At 32.2% G+C, this 24,494-nt stretch overlaps 2 protein-coding genes, 1 long non-coding RNA gene and 2 pseudogenes across 5 annotated transcripts; all 5 read left to right on the plus strand.

Annotated features, from left to right (window-relative positions):
• The first annotated feature begins 3,266 nt into the window (after window positions 1–3,266).
• On the plus strand, window positions 3,267–5,384 carry LOC146911978 (putative F-box/FBD/LRR-repeat protein At5g62970). The gene is made up of 3 exons (XM_085718034.1): window positions 3,267–4,487; window positions 4,571–4,759; window positions 5,029–5,384. The coding sequence occupies exons 1-3, from the start codon at window positions 3,267–3,269 to the stop codon at window positions 5,242–5,244; spliced, it is 1,626 nt and encodes a 541-aa protein (XP_085574160.1). The 3' UTR covers window positions 5,245–5,384.
• Window positions 5,385–10,766: 5,382 nt separating this feature from the next.
• Window positions 10,767–14,692, plus strand: LOC146911979 (uncharacterized). 2 transcript variants are annotated; one of them, XR_015014249.1, is made up of 7 exons: window positions 10,767–11,386; window positions 11,507–11,648; window positions 12,058–12,101; window positions 12,252–12,349; window positions 13,363–13,430; window positions 13,654–13,977; window positions 14,467–14,692. It is a non-coding gene; the product is annotated as an uncharacterized LOC146911979 (long non-coding RNA). The 2 variants fall into 2 exon arrangements; XR_015014248.1 differs by having other exon boundaries at window positions 12,058–12,349.
• A 2,241-nt stretch (window positions 14,693–16,933) lies between these two features.
• LOC146911980 (F-box/FBD/LRR-repeat protein At5g53840-like) overlaps window positions 16,934–24,494 on the plus strand; it is a 29,250-nt pseudogene continuing 21,689 nt past the window's right edge.
• Window positions 20,809–23,424, plus strand: LOC146911981 (uncharacterized; annotated as a pseudogene). Its single transcript, XR_015015102.1, has one exon. The product of XR_015015102.1 is annotated as an uncharacterized LOC146911981 (transcript).
• LOC146911982 (uncharacterized) lies at window positions 23,528–24,430 on the plus strand (the record flags this gene model as incomplete). The annotated part of the gene is made up of 1 exon (XM_085716391.1): window positions 23,528–24,430. A coding segment is annotated over one exon (780 nt), but the record flags the coding sequence as incomplete, so codon positions are not given.

Consider the following 24,494-nt stretch of genomic DNA (forward strand, 5'->3'; position numbering starts at 1 on the left):
TTATCAGCCGCTTTTATGTTGTACATCTGTGTTGTTCCCCTCAATACAACCGACAAAGATTGTCAAGTATTTTCATATCCCTACCACAAAAAATAGTATTCCATATTATTTTATTGATATAAATTACCCATCCTTAGTCTTTGATCAATTGTAACAAACGTGAGTAAAAAATAATGGAAAAGATTGAACTTTAAATCCTCTAAAAAAAAGATTAGTAACAAACGTGAGCAAAAAATAATGTTAAATATTGGAATTTAAATCCTCTAAAAAAATATTGTTAAAGATTGGACTTTAAATCCTCTAAAAAAAGATTAGTAATAGACGTGAGCAAAAAATATTGTTGAAGATTGGACTATAAATTCTCTAAAAGAAAGATTAGTAACAAACGTGAGCAAAAAATAATGTTAAAGATTGGACTTTAAATCCTCTAAAAAATATTGGTAACAAACGTGAGAAAAAAATAATGTTAAAGATTGAACTTTAAATACTCTAAAAAAATTATTAGTAACAAACATGAGCAAACAATAATGTTAAAGATTGAACTTTAAATCCTCTGGAAAAAAATATTAGTAACAAACGTGCGCAAAATATTATGTTAAAGATTGTACTTTAAATCCTCTAAAAAAATATTAGTAACAAATGTGAGCAAAAACTAATGTTAAAGGGCAGACCATTCCCAATGTTGGAATCTATCTTCCACGACATGTTTTCTGTCATGGTCTGTAGGTTTATCGAGAGGAGTTTCTCAAAATTCAACAAAAGTTCTCATTAATGAAGGGAAAATAGAAGGAGAAGATGGAGACTTTATGAAAAATGTAGTTTTTTAAAGATATTCTTTTATCGCAATCATAACAATGTTTCTTTTACATAAAATGTCATTTATACATTTATGTTACGATGTTACTAATTACTATTAGAATAAACAATAAAAGATCATTATTTTTTCTTTATTTTATATGCAGACAAACTAAAATATATTGAGTTCATAAATAATTGTTATATAACTTGACAATATTTTGTTTATAAATCAATATATCAATAATTTCCATTAATATTTAAAAATTTAAAAAATTTAATCAAAATTATACAAACAAACATAATAAAATAATCGCATGCGTTAGCGCAGTAGAAAGAGCGGACAGACGGGCACGATAGTGCCCGTCTTTCCGCTAGTCCTCTATAAAAAAGATTAGTAACAAACGTGTGCAAAAAATAATGTTAAAGATTGGACTTTAAATTCTCTAAAAAAAGATTAGTAACAAACGTGAGCAAAAAATATTGTTAAAGATTGGACTTTAAATCCTCTAAAAAAAAAGATAAGTAACAAACGTGAGCAAAAACTATTGTTAAAGATTGAACTTTAAATCCTCTAAAAAAAATTATTAGTAACAAACGTGAGCAAAAAATATTATTAAAGATTGGGCTCTAAAAAAAAGATTAGTAACAAACGTGAGAAAAAAATAATAATGTTAAATATTGGACTTTAAATTATCTAAAAAAAGATTAGTAACAAACATGAGCAAAAAATAATGTTAAGATTGGACTTTAAATCTTCAGGAAATTTTTTTGGTAACAAACGTGAGCAAAATGTAATGTTAAAGATTAGACTTTAAATCCTCTAAAAAAAGATTAGTAACAAACGTGAACAAAAAATAATGTTAAAGATTTGACTTTAAATCCTATAAAAAAATATTAGGACTAAAAATATTTTAGAAAAAGATTTGTTAGGACTATATTAAATATTAATTATCAATCAGTTTCCAGGAGAAGAACATAATTTGTTGTCATTTGACGAGGTTGAAGGGGTTACTCATAACTTATATCAACAGGAATTCCTAAACTCAATTGCTCAAGGAAGTATCCCACCACATATTTTAAAGGTAAAAAAGGTGCATCTGTGATGTTTTTGCGAAACATAGACCCTAGATATGGCCTGTGTAATGGGACATGATTGTTATGTCGTGGTTTGTTTAAGAATATGTTGGATATGGAAATCCTAACAGAAAGCAATGCTGGAAAAAGAGCATTCTTGCCCAAACAATAATATACTAACAAACAATAATATCCTAACAGGAAGCAATGTTGGATATGTCCATTAATATTTAAAAAATTAAAAATTTTATCAAAATTATACTAACAAACAATAAAATAATCACATGCATTAGCGCAGTAGAAAGAGCGGCGTGCCCGTCTTTCCGCTAGTAAAGATAGTTGTTGGTGTCATTAAAAAAAATAAGAATTTAGATTATATATTTTTGTTATATTGTTGTTGTAATATATAATCATGATTACTTTGATTTGTTATAATTTGAAAGTAAAAAACAATGATACTTTTACTTTTAATCAAAATTAAAATTTCATAAAAAACACCGTTCATAATTTTCAATCGTTAGCACAGTAAAAAAGCGGAAAGATGTGCTACTTGTTATTTCTGTGTTGTAGTCCAAAAATATAATTAGCCCGTACATCACACTGTGCTGAAAGATCCAGCGGGGAAAACACTTCTTTACGTGACATGCTCTCATAAACCCTAATCTCCAGCTCATACGAGAGAAGCAAAAAGGGAGTGAAAAATTAGGGTTTTTCAGCTCCGGCACAGATTTTAGCAGGTAACAATTAATATCACTTCTCATCGTCTTTGATTTGTGTTCATAGCTTTCGTTTTATAATATTTTTCTCTATTTGTTTTCCAGTTTTATTTTGCATATTCACTTCCATTCTAGATTACACACAACGATATCTTTTTTTTCTTCTTCCTATTTATATTGCTTCTGGTTGCAACTAGAGCACCTTCATGTTTCTTAGTATTGAATCCGTATAAATTAAACTATTAATTTCACCAAACAAAACCATATTATATAATTTCATGTTGTATTTTCATATACTGGTTATTGCACTGTTAAAAATACCATAATTTTGATTTTTAGTTTTGGGTTTTAAACTCTTTCTTATCTGATTTTTGGTTTTAAAATAACTCTTCATATTTAACTTTTTGAATTTTGTTTACTGACATATTCTATCAATAACTACAAGAGTTTGATGAATATTTAGTATTGTCTTCCCTCAGAAGTTAGCCCTTTCTTAATAACCCATATAAACCAATTTGTTTGATATACAGACATTCAAGATATTAATTATGACCTATATAATAGAATTAGCTCATCCTTATCAACCCTAATATACTGTTTTCATTCACGTACATTAATTGACATATGAATTATACCCTATTCAATATAATTTTTTATGTTGTTGATTTTAGAATATAAATGGAGCTTGGGGAAGATCGACTATCTAGTCTGCCAAAAATAATTCTTCATCACATTTTGTCAAAGTTGCCAGAGAAAGATCGTGTTAGGACAAGTGTTTTGTCAAAGGCTTGGTTAGACACATGGTATACTTCTCCCATATTGTCTTTCCTTACTAATCAAATTATAAGAATGTCTTCACGACCAATGGAAGATAGTGTGAGGAAGAGAAAGATCTTAGAATTCGGTAATTATGTGAAGAGAAGAATGTTAATGTTTCGTGACCAAAGTTTGGCTATCAAGGAATTTAAGCTCAATTTAAACGGTTTTGTACTTAGCTACATGTCAAAGGATGTTGATATTTGGTTGAAATTGGCTTGTGAATGTGGTGTTGAGGTAATAAAGTATTCACAACAGGTACTGGCAGGTCGGGAGCAATACCATGTCTTGCCAATAAGTGTCATTGAAGCAAAATCACTTATAAAGTTGGTGTTGAGTGGGCATATCAAGATTGATCCAATATTCATGAATCATTCAATCAATTTTTCGTCATTGAGGGTATTGTCACTTAGGCATGTGCTTTTGGGAGATGAACATGCAATTAACCACCTCATCTCTTTTTGTCATTTGATTGAACATATAACTATGAACTTTTGTGTGGTGTTAAATTCTGATGGTGGCCCAAGGCATTTGATGTCTTTGAGCATTAGTGGTCTACAAAAGCTCAAGAGCGTTGATGTTTCAGGAATAAAATATGTTTCTATTGAAGCCTCGAGTCTTGAGAATTTATGTTACTATCTTGGGAATAAGATTGATTTTGATAAATGCAAAAATTTGAAACAGTTATGCTTGCGGTCTGTGGCGAGTACGTTTTTGACAGACAAGTGGTTTCTTGAATTGTTTCCGAAATTTCCTTTTCTTGAGAGCTTGGAATTAAACCATTGTGAAATGCCTTTGAAGATTGATATTTCGAGTGTTCGACTTAAGAAGTTGGAGTTTTTGTGTTGCTTTAACTTGAAGGAGGTTAATTTTGATGCTCCAAATCTATTGTTATTTGGATATTATTGTATTGGGTTTTCAAAACCTAGTATATCTTTTTTGAGAAATTGTAGTCAACTAGAAGTCAATATTCATATTAATGTTGATTATGAGGATCTTTGCAACTTGAAGGAATTCGTGCAAAACATCAAACCTAACAATGTTTTGACATCACTATCTCTATCCATCAGTGCGTCAAATGTGGTGAGTACGAAATAACTACTTTACTCATTGGTTAATTCAGTTTGTTTATTGATTTTTGTGTATACCTTCCCTGGATTATGTAGGATGCATTGGACCTAGTTGCCTTGCAGGTTTCATCCCCTCCACCAGGCATCAAACAGTTGGATATACAATATGTTCCTGATAATGAATATTTGTTCTCGTCTCTTGTAATTATCTTACTTTCAAGTTGTTGTCCTGCAACTATTTCTTTTAGGTTCTATTCTTTTTTGCGCAACAAAGCATTCATTGAGGTATGTCATTGTCTCCCATGTTCTTTAAATTTTAACTTGTGCTTTGAGCAATGAAATTCTTTCATAACATATTGTGATTGTCTTATATGACTGAAGGCGGAAAGGAAACTTGTCTTGCCATGTTTTCCTTTTTTGTCGAACATGTTGCATTTATGCTTGGAATGTTTATACTTTTATTAATATAAATGTTTTTTTAGAGGTTTTCAATATAAATATTATGTGCAGCTTTTGACTTCTAACTCTATTTTGTTAATCGTCGATGACTACAGTTTTTCTATGAGACGCTAATGAGAAAAAAAGAGAACGACTGCTTTTGTAGTTCTAATGATACAAAGTGTTGGTGGCATGACTTGAAGGATGTGAAAGTCACGAGCACTGTGAAGATCGATGAGAATGTTGATTTTAAGACCATTTTGGAATCGTTGCAAGCTTGTGTACAAACTTTTGCACCTCAAGAAAGTATAAGCTTTAGGCTGGAATTTTAATGTTGTTGTGATCAATAGAGAGATAGACAGGCTTACTTAGAAGTCTGATATTACCTCTTAAAAGGATGTGGATCCTTTTAATTTTTACTACAACTTGTTTCAGTTTTTAAATTTTTTTGGTAGAGTGTGTTTCAATTAAATTTTATGAGCAAGGATATTGTTGAATAAATTGGTCAATCAATTTAGTTTCTGAAATTTACGTCACAGTAAACTACCCCTTAAATTAAAGAGTTTCAATCAATTGTTCATTCGTCAAAATATTTCTTTAATAAACTTTGATTATCACCGAGTGAAGATTTATTTTTTTAATAGTCTTTTGAAGTGGAGTATATCAAAAAAACATGAGACCTTTAAAATTGTGATGTTAGAGAGAACTAAAGTCATTACAGATTAATTGGAGTATTTTCCAATGTAATAATGTATTGATATATCACAGATTAATAGACTAAAATGCCTGATCATTACAGATTTTACTTTTCCTTCTTTTGTAAACGTTTCCGTTTTGCAAATGTTGTTAATTTGTGTGAATTGATAACTTTGGCTTTGATGCCTGTGGGTGCATTGGAGACCAAATGGTTTAAGAAAGGTAATGAAAATCGGAACGGATCAATCGGTTGAACCAGGAACCGGATTTGCATCTGGTTCAATAGTGACTGAAAACCACTCTGCTATAAAACCAGACACAGAACCGCTGAACGCGGTCGAAAATCGGTAAAATCAAACAAAACCGGTAAAATGGCTGACAGAGATAATGAACTGAAGCTAAAACACTGATTCACAAACAGAATAGTAGAAAAAGAATAACAAGCACAACCACAAACCATCGAGAGCATGATGGATGACTAGTAGAAAGGAAATAGAGGAAGATGAGTTGGTGCACTTTTTCAATCAAAGAAAAAAAATTCCGAAGTGTCGAGTAAATTAAAATTTCAAAATTCTTTGGGATCACTTGAGGGTTGTAATATAAAGACAAACAAGTTCCATTATCCTTTAACTTACCTAGTTAGAAGGATAACCATACAATTAAAATGCATATGCAAATAAAAAGTGACTGAAAAGTTATGTAGATGATTGTAATTTGTACACTACAATTGCATAAATCTAAAAATTCCTAGAGCAGAAAACATAATCTTCCTATAGAACTCCACTACCTTATTTAATCCAATTAAGTAATAGTGACAAACCAAGGTCCAAAATTTCTAGCTATTGTTCAAAACATAACTAGTTTGTTTTTACTTTGATGCCAAAGTTGATTCTTGTTTTGGCAGTCAGAGTAATGGAAGGCATTACTCTTACCGACAATGCAAATTTGGTTAGGTGGGCTGCCTTTGTCCATTCTATTTTGCTTGTCAAAAATTAATCCCATTATTGGCACAATAATTAAAGTTCTTATCAATAATTATACATCCTTAAGAGTGAAGCATAGCTCTAAAATGTGGTCCGCAACCGTAATTGCTGCCACATTATAATGGTTTTAGAGATCTCCACAACGAAATATTAACTGCAATTACGGCCGCAATAAAGATTCACAACAATAGTGAAACCTCAATTTAAAATCATAGGTGAACGATCATGTTTCTACAATAGCCTAAGCTCACATGCCAGTGGGAAAAAAAGTCAATTAATTTGCAAGGCCATTAATGTTCTGTGGTGTGTGGAGATAATGTGGTTAATTTTGTCGTTTAAAGTCAATTAATTTGCAAGGTCATTAATTTTGAAACTATTACATTTAAGATACTCAATATGCATGACTGCAACACCATGTAGAAACCAACCTAGCTTCAAAGAAATGATATTGTTATATGTTTATGCTATGCCTTAAAACATGTTATGCAAAAGCATATTACACATAATTTAGGGTTGATTCGAGTTGTTCAGTTGATCCATTATGGTCTATTGTTTCCAAGCAATTCAGACCATGGGCAGGTGAGTGTATTCTGATTGATGTGGAAACAAAACTAATAAAAGAACCACAAGAAGATATATTTTTGAGGTGGCAAAGAAGCAACAGATGGCTGCACTCTCATTTTATGAAGCTGCGAACATCACAAATCTATGAATTGGAGAAATGTAGATAATATACAAATTGAAGAGTACCGATTAAATGTGAAACAATAGCGACATGATTACTGGTCTAACCAACAAAGGGATGCTAAAATTGCTGATTGAAAAAACCTAGAATCGAATGACTACTGATACAATTTAGTCATTCGTATTTAAATTGTTCATTAATGTCAATGGTCCTTCCTTATAGCCTCATGATTTGACACGGCTTCTTTGGGTTATTTTGAATTGCGCCTTACTTAGAGCATGGAAATAAAATAATGTGTGGCATCTGCTCTAATCCAATGGTCCTTTCTGCTAGTCCATGTTGTCTTCTTAATAGAACATATACAAGTTGTTCTCAACAAAATTTATTCACAATTTTCAGGTTTGAATATGAAGCTGATTACATTGGGCTTCTACTGATGGCAGCAGCTGGCTATGATGCACCTGTAAAATATCTGATGCTTGCAAGGTTTTCAGATAGCCATCCACCAGGAAGAGAAAGAGCCAAAGTGGTTGCTCGACCTGAAATATTTTGTCATCTGTCACGTGTTATTGTCTTTAGGACTAAGATTTGTTATAGGTAGTGCTCTAATGTGTTATTAGGTGATGAGTGTTTTTCTTTCAAGTTTTTGGGATGTGTATGATGATGCTATGATACCATTGCTACAAACCAAGGTCCAAGATCATCAAACTAAAAAACTAGTATGTTTTTTTACTTTTATGTCAAAGTTGATTCTTGTTTTGGCACATTAAAAAAGTCTTTCAATGCACTAGTCAGGTTAAATTTTCAACACCATCTAGTATCTCCAATGAACAAAGTAACAGAAAGTTCTCTCCATCATAACTTCAACAAATTTGAGTGCAATTTCATTGCTGCTATCAACAAATTGCTGCAAGCTGCTAGTGAATCATCGAACATCGATCTAGAAGGAAACACGGTGAGGAAAGTTGCCTCATCAATTGTTGAAATTCTGCTGGGATCTGATAAGTGCTAAAAAGTGTTAATTTCGTGTTATATTTTAAGCACTTTTTGTTACTTGTTTTGCAAGTTATTGAAGGAAAAGCCGAGAAATTAGCGTTAAATGCCTTATTACGCTTTATATATCTTACTCTATCCTTTTATGCAGAAATTTACCCCAAGACACTGAGCAAAGACCAAAAATCATGAAAAAGTGCAAATTAGCAAAAGCTGGTTTTGAAGAATTCGCTATTAGCGTGTTCCACGCTATTAGCGAAATTGGTCCAGAGAGGTACGCCATTAGCGTACCTGGAGCGAAGCAGAAGTTGGGTTTGAAGAAATACGCTATTCGCGTATATTACGCTATTAGCGTAAAAGCTCCAGAAAATCACGCTATTAGCGTGATTTGGGCGAAGCAGGGCAAAAAGAGCAACGTGGCAGAATCTCATTGGCCACCATTTAGGCCGACCTACTTCGCTAATAGCGTATATGTCGCTATTAGCGTAGGTGTAAAAACTCAGCCCTTTAAAATAAAAGTTTACCTCTCTTTTAGATTTTTACTATTCCATTAGATATTATGTTAGATATTATTTAGATATTATGTTAGATATTATGTTAGATATTATTTTAGATATTTTGGGCTTGATATAATATATATTATTAGAAGTTCATTAGAATTAGATAGTCTTAGAACTTAGTTAGTTTTTCATAGCTTTTTCTCTTAGTTTTTCATAGCTTTTAGATTGTAATTTTATAGAGAGAAAGAAGGTAGTTCTTCATAGAGTGAGAGTGGTTTTGGAAGTTGGATGCTTACTCCTTAGTTGAGACATCACAAGTGTAATGAATCCTTCCTTTTCAAGCTATCCTTGCAAGGCTTCCATGATGATGTGTAGCTAAACACTCTTTGTTAGGATGAGAGGTACTTGATCTTGCTAAACATGTAATCCTTTTGATCTTGCAATATATGATTCTAGCAATTTATATTCAATATTGTTGTTATTCTTGTGTTAATGCTTTCAATAAGATTCAAGATGATTTGGACACAAACTCTTGAATCTAGAGCTAGAGTAGCAATATATCTTAGGTTAACATACTTGACATCTTTGTTAATCTTGTGATAATCACCGTAATCAAGAGTTAAATGCTTTCGGATATTTAATCAGGCTGGACACGGTCGATTAGGTTATCCGATCGACTTTGTTATCGTTTAAGGAATTTGGACTCGAATGTTTAAACGATAACTTAGAAATAATTATATCACTTTGGACACGAAGGGTAGTTTAGAATTGATTGTGATAATGTTGTTTATAAAGCTAGAATTCGTATGGATCATTAGGTTACGTGTGACGCTTGGTTAAGGAACGCTACTCCTAACAAGTTTCAATCCTTATTAATCTCATCTTTTACTTTTTGCATTTAGTTAACATAGTTGTAAATGAAACAAACAATCACCCTTTTAACTTAGAATGATATTTGATGTTAATCTATCCGTGATGTCGCACTAATCCCTGTGGAGACAATACAAATACTTATCTTGTTTTTGATGCAAAACTATTCCATCAGGATCGAAAACAAAATGTGATGATTTGAACTTACGATGACTCTATGTTGATATCATCAAAAAAAGATGAGATAAATCGCCTCCGCAAACAAAGTCGATGTAAACATGCATGATTGAAATGGATTTGATAATAATTTTTTTTCTTAATCCCAAGTTTCTTTATTGATGGAACAATTCTTAACTTACGGTAAACTCCGGATATTACGAGGGGTCCTTCTCCTAGAAACCAAAGAGTTGACACCAAAAAACTAATACTTTAAGTGTGTGTTTTTTTTTTTTTGTGGTAACAATAATTTAACAAATATAATATATAATTTTGACACTTTATAATAACACCAATATAACATAAATATAAGAAAGTTATTGTTTAAGAGTATAATTAAAATAATAAAAAAATATAGCTCAAAATCCCTATCTCCTTTATATATAGTATTAAATAATATTATTCGTATTATAGTGAGATAATCATTTTTTCAATGGGATATAATTTTTTGCTTAACATTTAAATAATATTGTTTCCAGATAAAATAATAAATAAAATAATTAAAATGAAGCGTAAAATTGGTAAAAGAAAAATTAAAATGAAGCTTAAAAAAGAAAAAAAGAAAGAAAAAAAAGTCAGCTTAAAGGAAGAAAAAGACTATTTACCCATAGTTTTATGTATCAATCTATATATAAAAGTTGCCCCAAGCAAACAATTTCGCCCTAATTTTTCAGAAACCCTAATGTTTATAATTACTGTTTTACCCTATTACAAACTTTAATCAATCTATATATAAAAGTTGCCCCAAGCAAACAATTTCGCCCTAATTTTTCAGAAACCCTAATGTTTATAATTACTGTTTTACCCTATTACAAACTTTAATTATGAAAAATAAAAAGAAAAATTTGGCTTTTCATCTTTTTGCGCTACAAACATGGTTGTTTCCGCTAAACCCTAACTCTTTTACCCTAATCCAAATTTTAATTACGAAAAACAAAAAGAAAAAGAGTTGTTTTCATCTGTCTCCCCTACCAATATGCCGCACATTTCTTCCAAAACCACAAACAGATAAACCACGCAAATAACAAACAAATAAACAGATAAACATGAGAAATAAACCACGGAAATATCTCAGATTGTTGTTTTGGCTCAAAGTTGAAACACCTAGAACACCTAGAACCATCGGTCCAATTGTTGTTTTGGCTAAACGCGATTGATGTTGTGATTCGAAGATGAAAACCTAGAACACCAAGCTTGATGCTGTGATTCGAAAAACCTAGAAAACAAAGTTTTGTGATTTGAAAAGACACAGAATTCTGCGATTTGAAGTTGCGATTTGGAAAACCTAATCGATTTTGAATCTGCGATTTGAAGGTATGTGTCTGCGATTTAACGATGTATGGTTCATTGGTTCTGGAAACGATTTTTATGTAAGGTTTTGTTGTTAACCTTTTTTTTGTCAATTATGTGATTAAATAATTTATCTGAATTTGTTTATGGTTTCTCCAGTTTATGATTTTGTTCCTGTAATTGAGAGCTCTAGGTGCATCACTGTGATGAAAGCATTTTTTTTTATTGTTAGGACTTCATTGTAAGTATTGTACAATTACTTATTTTTATCTTAATTAATTCATGATTATCTCAAATTTCCTCTTGATCAATCCATGGCTCATTTACTGATTTAGGATTCGTTTTAATCTCCTTATTCCAGAGAAGGCCCTTAATGATTTCAGGCAAGAGAAGAAGAAATGATAGAATGATAAAGTATGCAGGCCTACCAAAAGAAATTGGTGAAGAGTATTTTTTCCCCCCCTCTAATCATGTAGATGGTTGGTAGTATGATATCAATGAAGGTAAATCCATATTTTTCCCCCTTTAATCTGTTAAGACTATTTTTTTCCCCTCTAATCATCATTTCGTTGTTTTTATCGTCTCAATTATTGGATGTTTTATAGTAGATTAGACATATTGATTTTAATTTAATTTAGTTTTTTAGTTGAATTTTTATGCTAACTTGCAAAGCTTTTTTGGAGTTTTCAAATTTCAATCATAATTTCATAACTCAAATCGCTTTATTTCTTGCTTTTCTCTTAGTTGTTGTATTTCGTTTCTTTCTCTGTGTTTCAGTCTCAATTCAATACCATGCAATCATGCTACTTCTCTATTTACGTTCTTCTTCTACTTGAATTATGGATGAATTTCTGAATTTTTTTTTAATCCTTACCTTTTAATGTTCTGAACTTTTTTGTTTTAAAATTGTAGGTTCTAATGAAGGTCCACACAATCTGAAGAGAAAAAGAGCACAGGTATATTGATAAATATCATCTTCGATTCAGTTATATACCTCTTCCTTTTTATTTCACTCTACCAAGCTTCAAGCTTTTGTTTTGTGGTCCTGACAATTGTGATCTTTAAGTTTTACGGGTTGAATCTGATGCGATCAGAAAGTATTGTAGTTTGGATTGAGCGCCGAGGGATGCTTGTGATGCTGCACGGTGTTCATCAGTGTATTTACAAAGAGAATTTACTATCCTGACAGAAATATGAGAGCCAGGTGAATTGAATATTCTCTCCAGAAAAAGTTTTGTTAGTTTGGATAGATGAATTAGACTCCCGGCTTAAAGATTTTAAATAGATGGATATTTGATTTTAATAGTTTTTGACAATAATTATTTCCCTTCGGAGTGTATTCTAAAACCTAATTGTGAAGCCTTCTTATTCTTTCTGACGATTCGGTTTCCACCATTGAGGTAATTCTTAGATGTGCTTATCGTATGGTATCATATCAGTCTCTGTGAGTTTGAGAGCAACTAAATAGTATATTTTTCTTTGATTTTGACAATGTGAAATTATCAAATTTGAAGGCTACAATGTCAAATAGCTATTGGCAAGTGATGACAGTAAGTCATTTTCTAAAAACTCTCAATTTCTTATTGTAGTGGTTGAATAGCTTCAAGGACTATTTATCAATTTTGTATAATGAATCTGTTGTTATTCTCTTTTTTGTCATTTGAGTTAAAATATTTGGTTAGTATTTAAAAGCTATATGTTTTTTTAAATGCACTACGTTAATATTTTGCCGCATTTGTGTGATCATAAGGAAAATTTTAATGTTGTCTTGAAAGCTAATTCAGAATTCTTTTAATATTTTTAGCTTTTAATATTTCTACATTATTTTCTCTGTATTTCCTTCAATTTAATAGAATTTGGCTGATGTTCTTTATAATATTTTTACTATGTACAATGTTCTTTTTTTAATATAATCATTTCATGATATGAGCCTAATTTAGTTCCTTCAGATTTGGTTGTTGGGTTAATCTACAGCCTACAGGTTGTTTGGAATAAATTTGTCATGAATGTGTGTGATGCTTTGTAGGGAGAAGTTCATTTGTCTATCATGATGAGAAATTCACCACATACAGTTTTATCTAATTTGATTTTGATATATTGCTTCATAATTATTCAGCACCTTAGTTTAAATGGATCTTTGTCTAATTTATCTTTTGCACTCTGTTTGTGTCCAAGTATAATTTATATTTCATTTTAGGTTGGCTATGATGTTTGTAGGAAAATCTTTGGTTTTTATTTAGTGATTGACACTTGGAGTATTTTGGAGAAAGATTTGAAAAAGAGAGGTTAGTTTACTAACTGACATTTACTAGAACTTTAGAGAGAGATTTGAAAAAGATGTCAGTTCATCACCTTTATTATTGGAAGAATATGTGATCAAATTATATTTGTCATGCTTTTCATGTTGTCACTTTCCAATTTGGTTTTACCATTTTGTGCAAAAGGTGTCAAATGTAGAAACTTGAATTGGTTTTACATTAATTTTCTGAGTTAATTATTCTATTTCAGATACATAACTTTCTTCTATTGGAGTGTTGGCTCATTCAATGGAGGTGTTTTGGTTCCAAGTACTGGCTCATTTTCTATTGAAGTGTAAAATTGGGGTAACTTTTTATAAGGGAGGCATTAGGGTTGTGTTGTAAATTGGAATTTGTTGATTTGTCTAACTATATTAGCTTTGGCGGGGTTCAATAGCTCATACTTTAGCCTTTGTAAACTAATTGATTGTTTTTATCAATTTTCAACTGATGGGATAAATACTAATCTTTATTTGGAATTTCAGGAGAACATAATGGACTGAAGTTGAACTATTTAACTCAAATTTTGATCCAAGTGAGTCATCCTTCTAAAATATCCTTATTATATAATGATTAGCTTGGTGGTGGGACTGTTTTTGGGCCTTCTGTGCTGCTGTGTTGGTCTGTTATGACTGCATTGTGCGGCTGTGCTGTTTTGGTGCAGTTTTGGATACTGCTAAGGTGTTCATTTTTACCGATTTTGTGTCCAGCTTTTCCAGTTTTTAGGGGCTGTTGCGATTGTATGGCGCTATTTTTATTTATGGCTCTGTCGACCGCCTTTGTGTATATCCTAGGCTGCATTTGTAGTCCCGTTTCTGCTGTGCTTTGCAGTCGGCTGCTATAATATATGATGTTTTCAAAAAAAATAATAGAATGACCGCCGGAGACTTGATAGAATATGTTCATGCAAATTTTGTACATAAGAGTTTATTTGACCAAGTTAGATCTTATATAATTTAGTAGGAACCAAGATGTGCTAACCTTGCATATTATTTGACCAGGTTATTTTTTTTTTTTTTGGCAGAAATGCTTTGGTTCAACCTTTGCAAGGGTCGTGAAATCAAACTTAGTGAGAATGGCTCTAATGTGCATTGAGGGTTACAATTTTTGTAGACAAAATATAGTGTAAAAAGTGTTTTGGCTTTGTCACCCAAATGTTTTCTATTATATATTTTGTTTTTGTAATATACATATTGGCCGACCTGTGCCCCACAAATGTTGTCTATAAAGAAAATTTTCGAAATGTATAATCACTAAAAGGATATGATAATTGCAATTAATATCATATGACTATTTTTGTACATTTAAGTAATATAAAATATTGCATTTTATTTATGTGTTTAAATGTGTATGATATATTATTTTTTTATTCTTTGCATTACATGTGATACAATGCTACTTTTATTCCTACTAAATAATGACCAAAGGTAACTGCAGTTTGATAACTTCTGAAATTATAATGACATGATAACTATGAATACTATTATGGCTGAAAGTTAGTTACATGTGTGTTCTAACTTATTTCTTTTAAGAAAATTTAGTATTGTAATGAGAATTTAAGGCACATGGCTGCTGATATATTTACAGCTTATACAAAAAATGTTGAGGTAATTTGAGAATTGGCGGCTGAACTATTGGGAAATCATATGGTCTTCAAACTGTTGTCTTCTAATTTTTATCTGAATGAATGAATGTCACTGATGTCATTAGTTTTGCTTTTATAAGTTGTAATTGAGCTATGGCCTACTACATTTATAATGTATATGACCAGGAGTGGAAATAGAGATGGTTTTCATAATTTCTTATAAACAACGTTGAAAGTACCTTTACAAAATATTGACTATTTGTACAAAAAAAATGATAACATTAAAAAATTATAAATTGAAATTGAACTATTAAACTTTTGCTTTGGCCTACTACATCTACAATGTATACGACCCGTGCGGCAGCACGGGTGGAAAGTCTAGTTTGTAAATTAAAATGGGGTAAACACTTTTTACGTGACATGCTCTCCTAAACCCTAATCTTCAGCTCATACGAGAGAAACAAAAAGGGTTTCTCACTTCTCTTCTCAATAACCGCACAAAAGTGAAAAGTTAGGGTTTTCCAGATCCAGCACAGATTGCAGCAGGTAACAATATCACTTCTCATCATTGTTGATTTGTGTTCATAGCTTTCGTTTTATAATCATTGTTGAAGCACCTTTATGTTTCTTAGTTTTGAATCTGTATAAATTAAACTGTTCATTTCACCAAAATCATATTATATAATCTCATGTTGTACCTTCATATACTGGTTATTGCCTGTTAAATTTACCACAGACACACAAACACATACATGTTGACACCGATATAATTTTGAGAAAATTACAGAATCAAATATAATCACATGTGTCGGAGTTGTGTCATAACGCCGGTGTCGGACATTGATATGTGTCGTACACCAAATCACACCATGGAACATTAGTGCGGGACTTCTGGTTCTATATCAAGCTATTAAACTTCTCTATTTCTTTCAGTTTAAAATTGCAGCTGGAACTCATTTTTATGTACCATTGTTCACTTTTTAAAATCCCTTTGACTAATAAGTAATCTAAAATTGAGCACACGTTGTTTATATGTATGTTGGGATGCATAGTATTTAATTTGGCAGCATTTGGATCACATTCCATATGTCAAATAATATTCTGAGATCACCTACTGCTCATATGCTACCCTCTTTTTTAAAAGTAACTTAACAATTGACTAAATGTAGATAGATATATTTGATTATGCATGTGAATGATAACAAATGCATGCCCTAGTCAATACAGCAATGAGTTTTTTTAATACTTCAAATTAACCATATTGATCACTGCTTGCATTTGCTACTTCTAACCATTTATAAAGCAATGGATTTATTTAGGGTTAATTAAGTAAATGGTCCTTATTTATAGTTATCTAGAATTTTGTTTTTACCACCTACAAAAAAAAAATCGCACATTTTAGTCCCTGTGAAATGTTCCGTCAATATTTTGCCCCTGAAAAAAAATGTCATCAACATTTTTAGTCCCTAAAAATGGAAAGAAGGATGTTATAGGGACTAACAACAAAATTTTAGATATTTATATGAACCAACTTAATTAACCCTTTATTTTAATACTTCGCATTTAAGTTTGCTTTTTATTTTCAATTGAAAATCATTCTTGAAATTTAAAATAATCAGTTTAAATATTTAAGAAGACTGTATGTGATATTAGTCGGTTTATTGTGGTCATAGTCTCACTGCTGTAGGCTTTACTTATTAAATTTATATGCTTCACGTCACCAGTTAGCCCTTTCTCAATAACCTATATAAACCATTTTGATTCACAGACCTTCAATATGTTAATTATGACCAATTAGCTCATTCTCACTAACCCTAATAAATTTTTTTCATTGACGTACATTAGTTGACATATGAAATATACCCTATTCAATACAATTTTTTATGTTGTTGATTATAGAATATAAATGGAGCTTGAGGAAGATCGATTATCAAGCCTGCCAAAAATAATTCTTCATCACATTTTGTCAAGGTTGTCAAAGAAAGATCGTGCTAGGACAAGTGTTTTGTCCAAGGCTTGGTTAGACACATGGTATACTTTTCCTATCTTGTCTATTTCTGATAGGGAAATCCTAGGAATGCCTGTAGAAGAACCAATGGAAGATAGTGTGAGGAAGAGATATTGTTGGAATATTTAGTTATAATTTATTTAATTATGATTTTCCAGTAATTATTATGTGGACATATATATCTAAAATAATTATATTAGCTATTTATCCTTAAGTGCCTTAATTGATTAGTGATCATATAATGAAAAAGGCTTATTAGGTTTCTATTAAAATAATAATTAATTATTTAAGTGATATGGGCTTGGATCGGGTGGATGTCTGGATGGTCCATTAACGGAATAATGGGAAACCCTAATGGCCATCCAATATAAAGAGGCTATGGTCCCCAATATACCGTACACAGCAAAACCGCTCTTCTCCCCATCTGAAGCGCATTAGGGCATCAAGGTACAGGTTGAGGAAGAACCAACCCAGCCGCCGCTGACTTTGCTTTTGTTTCAGATCACTGCTGCCGGAAAAACTCTTTTGTCATGGATCCAGGTATTCCTATGACCTTTGAACTTTAAATTTCAGTAAATCAAACATGTTGTATCTGATCATAAACGTGTTCAATAATTGCTTCCGCTGTTGATTGATAAATTAAATTATATATATTGAACTGTTTATGAAATTTGCTAACAAGTGGTATCAGAGCCACTTCATGTTTGGTTTATTGGATTTTATTGCAAATTATGTTTTACGATTGACATGTATATATCATCGATGAATGATTGTTGCCTTATTTCTTCAATCGATGACTCTGTATGGTCTGTTTATTAAAGCACAATTTGTTTTCTTTTTTGATCGATATTCTTTTTGTGACCTTGTTCATCGATATATATACATGATACTGTTGATTCAATTAGTTTATGCAAGCCATGTATTTGAGACCTATTGGTTTTATTATGTCATGAATGGCCTTGGTTTTGTTTTTTAATTTTGCATCGATACAAATTCTTATATTTTTTGGATTCGATGACTTCATTTTTTGTCTTTCCTTGGCATATATTCATGTTTCATTATAATTTGTCATGCATACTTGCATACTGTATATGAATTCCAGTTGTTCGTATGATCCATGTCTATTTGAGTTTAATTGAAACTTATTTTTGTTTCACTTTGTCAATCGGCATCAATTTTTTTTTTAAATTTTGTTTGAATCAACTTTGCTGATGCGTGATTGTCAATTTTGGTTTAAATGATAAATTAAGTTTGAACTGTTTCTTTAATTTAGAAAAACAAACTCTTTATGTTTATTTTATTTTATTCAATTTGGCACATCCAGATCGGTGCATCTAGTCTTTGTTGAACAATGGTTTTGTAGCAATACCATGTTTTTTGGTTTATTTTAATTGACTGCTTATTGGCTATATCTGTACATGAAAATTTGTCATTATTGTTATACCTTTGATGAATTTGTTTTAGGCTTCCTATCGTTGTTGCTATGATTTTTGACTCACCTGGATTCGTCCTATTTTTCCTTCATCGTGAAACAAAATTCTATTTATCTGGAACTGCTATTATCATGTTCCTAAAATTTTGTCGAAAAAGTTTTCTTTATTTTATTGGATTTAAAATAAATAAATAAATTTTTTATTTATTTATTTATTTATTTATTTTTGAATTAAAATCCAGAACTTTGTTTGTTTATTTATTTTAGTTTAAAATAATTAAAGTGTCCATAATGTTGACCGTAAGTCACACAACTAGCAAAATTTCATGGAACCTTATAATTCTTCTTTGTTGCATACATGTATGGAGTTCCCAAAAATTTTTTTAATTGAATTGTTTATTCTTCGTTGAAACAAATTACCTTCCGTAACTGTAGCAATTATAATGGTATAACTGTTTCAAGTTTTATTTTATTTCATTATATTTTATTTTATGGAACATATAGAAGTGTTATAATGTATATATATTTGCACAGATATCTTTCATTCATGCTATAGATTAGATATAATATGTTTAACTATATTCACTTCCCTGCGACTACAGTGCGCATATGTGCGCTGTCCTTTGCTTAAAGTTAACCTGCGAATTCCTCCTCGCACCGAGAAGACCCCTTAATAATCATGAGATTATTAAAAGATAAATATAAACATACAATCTGCATTACATTTGTGAGTAATGTACCTCTTGTGAATTTTAAGACTTTCCCATTTAATTCTATTGAATTGTCTAGTAAAATTAGTTGAGTCGGTTGAAACAATAATGTTGCCCAAGTAACCTCTGTTGTGTAAATTGATTTCAATTAAGCTTACAAAAAAGATGTAGTGTAAAATTATTCATGCGAGTTGTTGTCGGCCCCAAGGAAGGCGCAACTTGGCCGGATAATCTTACACTTGCGATGGTAAACACTACAAGAAAAATTGCGTTTTGCCAGGGAACAATGCCAGGAGCTGATGCTCCTGGCAAATTTGCCAGGAGTAATGCCAGGGAAACCCCTGGCAAATTGCATTTACAAACTTTACAATAAGCCAGGAGCCAACCCCTGGCAAAGTGCAGTAACCCCTGGCAAATTTTCGGCGGGAAAAAATAATTCGAATTTAGTCAAGGGAATCTCTGCATTATGCAGAAGATTTGACAAAATTCTGAAAAGCTGCCATGCCAGGGGCTCAACCCCTGGCAAAATGCACAAGTCCCTGGCAAATTGCTGACAACTTTTTTGTAGGCCTGCGGCTATGCATTGAACTTGGTGACCGCACCTTGCCAGGGGTAGCTCCTGGCTGGGCTCCTGGCAAATTGCAGATCTATAATATTTGCAATAACAGCACCGTATCATTCATTCATAGAGGCATATTCATCTCTTACGGTTAGAAAAAATGCCTCTCAACCTTAGAAATTTTTTTTGTTCTTTCCCATCTTAATTAAACTTATTTCATTAGGTATAACTCTTTTCACTTGTTATAATTTCATGTTATATTTTTTGATTGCTTATTTACTTATTTTTTTCACTTATTTAATTTGCAACAGTGTCCAAGTTTATTGCCTCTTATTGTTCCCTTGCCATCCTTGTTGCTGTTTGGATCTGTTCTATCATCAAGCTTCAACAAGTTAGTAATTTTTTCTACTTATAAATACTATTGATATGGATGATGTTATAATATTTTCATGTTCAAGTTTTTTTTGAAATATATTTCAATTTTTCTGTAATAAAATTTTTAAAGAAAAAATTTCTAAGGTAAAGCTGTTAAAATTAGGAAAAAAATTGTGTAAAAAATAATTTTTAACTACAAACTATTCTTAAGTAAAGAAATTTGTTTATTAAAATCAATTATGCGTTAAAAAAATTACCGCGTAAAGAAATTTAGCGCAATTTAGTATAAATACTATTGATGATGTTATAATATTTTCATGTTCAAGTTTTTTTTTTGAAATATATTTCAATGTTTCTGTAATAAAATTTTGAAAGAAAAAATTTCTAAGGTAAAGCTGTTAAAATTAGGAAAAAAAGTTGTGTAAAAAAATAATTTTTAACTACAAACTATTTCTTAAGTAAAGAAATTTGTTTATTAAAATCAATTCCGCGTTAAAAAAATTACCGCGTAAATAAATTTAGCGCAATTTAGGTTAGTTAGTAAAAATAATAATTTAGTTAGTAATATGATTTGCGCGTAAAGAAATTTAGTGCAATTTATGTTAGTTAGTACAAAAACAACATTAAGTAATATTTTAATATGTGAACGTTATATTTTAATTACTAATCTTTAAATATGTGAATGTTATAGTTGAACGTGACAAAGATGGAGTATTATCAGTATTATCGTAGTTGGATGTATGACAGAACGTTTCCGGGAAGAAGAGGATTAAAACCCCATTTTGTCGAAGGAGTTCACGGATTTATTTCATGGGCATGGGGACAACAAGTTTGTCAAAATGAGGGAGGGATAAGATGCCCGTGTCTTAAATGTTCGTGTAGATATATAAAGACTGACCCCAATGAAGTGAAGAAACACTTGGAAAAAGTTGGATTTATGCCTGATTATTGGGTTTGGATTTATAACGGTGAACAGTTTCAAAATTTTGGGGCGGGAGTCAATGCACAAGCTTCAAGTAGTGGAATAAATGTGGATGACAATGAGCAATTCAACATGATGAATGATATGGTCGCTGATGCTTTAGGTGTGGAATTGTCTTACAATGATGATGTTGAAGATGAACAAGGTGAACAACCCCCAAATGAGGAAGCCCAGAGATTTTATCAGTTGTTGAGTGAATGTAATGTCCCGCTGTTTGAAGGGTGTACGCAATCAAAGTTATCAATGTGTGTCAGACTTTTAGCTCATAAGGCAAATTATGGTACTGCTGATAAAGGTGTGGATGAAATTACGGAGATGTTGTTGGATGTGACTCCTTTTAAAGATAATTTGCCAGCAACTTATTATGACGCTGAGAGGTTGGTGATGAAGTTGGGATTAAAAGTTGATAAGATTGATTGTTGCATAAACGGCTGCATGTTGTTTTATGACAATGAATTTGGGAAAAATGACGGAGCATTGGTGGAATGCAAATTTTGTCAGAGTCCACGATATCGTCTAACCAAGAGTGGGAGGATTCCGAATAAGACAATGTTTTACTTGCCAATAATACCAAGATTACAAAGATTGTTTGCATCGATGAAAACTGCTTGCCATATGACGTGGCATCATTCAAACAAAATTCCTGGAGTCATGCGACATCCATCTGATGGTGAAGCTTGGAAACACTTTGATGAAGTATATCCTGATTTTGCAGCAGATCCGCGTAATGTAAGACTTGGATTGTGCTCTGATGGTTTCACTCCACATATCCAGGCATCAGGGAAACCCTATTCTTGTTGGCCGATCATTGTAACCCCCTACAATCTCCCTCCTGAGATGTGCATGACAAAGCCGTACATGTATTTGGCGTGTGTTGTTCCAGGGCCAGATAACCCTAAAGCAGGCATAGATGTGTTTCTAGAACCTTTAATTGATGATTTGAGGAGGTTGTGGATTGGAGAATTGACATACGATATTTCAACCAAACGGAATTTTCTAATGAGAGCATCTTTGATGTGGACAATTAATGATTTTCCAGCGTATGGCATGTTGTCTGGTTGGAGCACCCATGGAAAAATGGCTTGTCCACATTGTATGGAAAATAGGAAGGCGTTTACTTTGGAGCATGGAGGGAAGAGTTCGTGGTTTGATCATCGTTGTTTCTTGCCTAATAATCACCCATTTAGAAGAAGTAAGAATGGCTTCCTGAAGGATACGAGAGTAGTAGTTGGCCCGCCCCCTAAAATCACATCAGAAGAGGTGTGCACAAGAGTTAGTGATTATCCTAAAGTCACTGATTTTGGCACAACTGTCCCAATACCAGGATACGGAGTTGACCACCACTGGACAAAAAAGAGTATATTTTGGGACCTCCCCTATTGGAAAGATAACTTGCTCAGACATAATCTTGATGTAATGCACATTGAGAAGAATTTTTTCGACAACATATTTAACACAGTGATGGATGTTAAAGGGAAGACAAAAGATAATGAGAAAGCCAGAAAAGACTTAGAAGTGTATTGTAAAAGAAGGGACTTGGAGTTACAACCTCAATCGAATGGAAAGTTGTTGAAACCCAAGGCAATATACACTCTAACTTCCGAAGAAGCTAAGGCAGTTTGTCAATGGTTGAAAGATTTGAGAATGCCTGACGGATATTGTTCTAACTTGGGCAGGTGTGCCGATGTTAAAACTGGAAGGGTAATTGGAATGAAAAGTCATGATAATCATGTTTTCATGGAGCACTTACTCCCAAGTGCGTTTAGTTCACTGCCCTCCCATGTGTTAAATCCACTCACTGAGATCAGTCAATTTTTTAAAAACATTTGTGCTTCAACTTTGAGAGTCGATGAACTTGAGAAATTAGACAAGTTAATTCCAATCATACTCTGTCAGCTTGAGCAAATTTTTCCCCCAGGTTTTTTTGACTCTATGGAACATCTTGCGGTGCATCTGGCATATGAGGCTAAGCTTGGCGGGCCTGTTCAATATAGGTGGATGTACCCTTTTGAAAGATTCATGGGAGATTCAAAATGATCCATTCAAAATAGGGCTAAAATTGAAGGATCAATCTGTGCTGTTTACGTTCATAAGGAAACCTCATACTTTCTCGGTCATTACTTCATCGACCGTGTGCTTGTTCCAACCACTACACGAAATGAAGTTTATGTTGACAGTGAAAGAGACCCGTTGACCTTATCAGTTTTTAATCTACCTGGTCGCCACTCTGGCAAGGCGAGGGAACATTGGATGGTAGATCCGAAAGAGTGCCGATCAGCTCATGTTCATGTCTTAATTAATTGCACGGAGGTTAAACCATACCTTGAGTGAGTATGAAACAAAATTATTACACATTTTTCCCATTACATTATTTATTAAGTTAAAACACGTCTAACTTTTTTTTTAATTTTGGTATAGGGAATTTAATACCTTTTATGAAGAATTTGGTGATGATTCACCCGGTTACATACATGAATATTTTCCTGGTTGGTTTAAGCAAAAAGTATTCGATGCCGAACCAACAGATCAAATCCGAGGTTTAGCTCAAGGTCCATTACAATGTGCCACCGAATATCATACATACTTCGTAAATGGATATAAATTTCATACCCAATCATGGAGTGATGGGAAGAAGACATATAACAGTGGTGTGTATGTAAAAGGAGTTACGGAAGGAGGTGCAGATGACTTCTATGGCGTGATCAAACACATTTACGAGTTATTTTACAATCAGGATAAAGTGGTGTTATTTTATTGTGACTGGTTTGATCCCTCGCCTAGGTGGAAAAAAATGAACAAAATAAGCCACAATGTTGACATTCGAGTGGACAAAAAGTATAATGTGTATGATCCGTTTATCATGGCACATAATGTTAGGCAAGTGTACTATGTTCCTTATCCCCCAACGCAACCACGCAAACGAGGGTGGTCGGTTGCAATCAAAACAAAACCAAGGGGTCGCATTGAGACTGAAGAGCCAACTGATGAAGTTGAGCAAATTGATGAAATTTCAAATGTTAATGAGATAATTGAAGTTGAGCCGGTTACAGGTTGGCGTGATGCACAAGTTGAAGGGGATCATGTTGATCCTACTGTTTTGTTCACTCCTAATGAAGATGAAAATGATGAGGATGATGTTGGTTTGGAAGAGCCCAATATTGAAGGGGATCTCGATGAAGGAGATCAAGTCAATGAAAGTGTTTTTGGATTATAATTAATGTATTGTCGTATTATTATAATTGGTGTACTGTTGACTTAGTTATAATTAATTAATGTATTGTCGTATTATTATAATTGGTGTATTATTTTCAATATGAATGAATATGTGCATTGTTTAATTCATACTAGTTAATAGCGGCCAATAGCGGCACAACGATACATAGCGGTTTAGAACCGCTATG

The sequence above is a fragment of the Medicago sativa genome, chromosome 6, assembly GCF_051527215.1.
Source record: "Medicago sativa cultivar Bolivia chromosome 6, Bolivia_mono, whole genome shotgun sequence".
In the NCBI taxonomy this organism is placed as follows: domain Eukaryota; kingdom Viridiplantae; phylum Streptophyta; class Magnoliopsida; order Fabales; family Fabaceae; genus Medicago; species Medicago sativa.

Bases quoted from the DNA above. Each gene is read 5' to 3' on its own strand.
- LOC146911978 (XM_085718034.1), top strand. From the start codon at position 3,267: ATGGAGCTTGGGGAAGATCGACTATCTAGTCTGCCAAAAATAATTCTT. The intron at 4,488-4,570 runs GTGAGTACGAAA...TGGATTATGTAG, and splicing joins CCATCAGTGCGTCAAATGTG to GATGCATTGGACCTAGTTGC. The intron at 4,760-5,028 runs GTATGTCATTGT...CGATGACTACAG, and splicing joins GCAACAAAGCATTCATTGAG to TTTTTCTATGAGACGCTAAT.